The 376-nt window shown below is 42.0% G+C and overlaps 1 protein-coding gene across 1 annotated transcript; it reads left to right on the top strand.

Annotated features, from left to right (window-relative positions):
* Nucleotides 1-6: 6 nt before the first annotated feature.
* On the top strand, nt 7-372 carry LOC109116108 (probable WRKY transcription factor 19; the record flags this gene model as incomplete). The annotated part of the gene is made up of 1 exon (XM_019200923.1): nt 7-372. A coding segment is annotated over one exon (366 nt), but the record flags the coding sequence as incomplete, so codon positions are not given.
* Nucleotides 373-376: the final 4 nt, after the last annotated feature.

The following is a 376-nucleotide window of genomic DNA, read 5'->3' as shown; positions in this document are numbered from 1 at the left end:
TGTTCTCGTTTGCAAACTCTGCCTGCCATGGTTAATTTAAAATCCCTAGAAGTTCTTAATCTGTCTGGGTGCTCAGAGCTCGAGAATATCCAGGATTTCTCAGAAAATATAAGAGAGATATATCTCTCTGGGACTGCAATAAGAGAAGTTCCTTCATCGATCGAGAATCTCAGCAAACTTGCTATACTAGATTTAGAAAATTGCAAAAGGCTTCAGCACCTGCCGATGGGAGTGAGTTACTTGAAATCGCTTGGGACCCTTAAGCTGTCTGGCTGCTCAAATCTGGTGGGCCTTCAAAATCTTGATGCATTATATCTAAGATGCTTGCAACATCTCGATGCAACAAAGACGACAACCATGGAAGAATCCTCACATC

This window comes from Tarenaya hassleriana, unplaced genomic scaffold (genome assembly GCF_000463585.1).
Source record: "Tarenaya hassleriana unplaced genomic scaffold, ASM46358v1 Cleome6793, whole genome shotgun sequence".
Classification (NCBI taxonomy): domain Eukaryota; kingdom Viridiplantae; phylum Streptophyta; class Magnoliopsida; order Brassicales; family Cleomaceae; genus Tarenaya; species Tarenaya hassleriana.
Note: the sequence above shows the minus strand (reverse complement) of the source record. Positions and strands in the feature narration are given on the sequence as shown.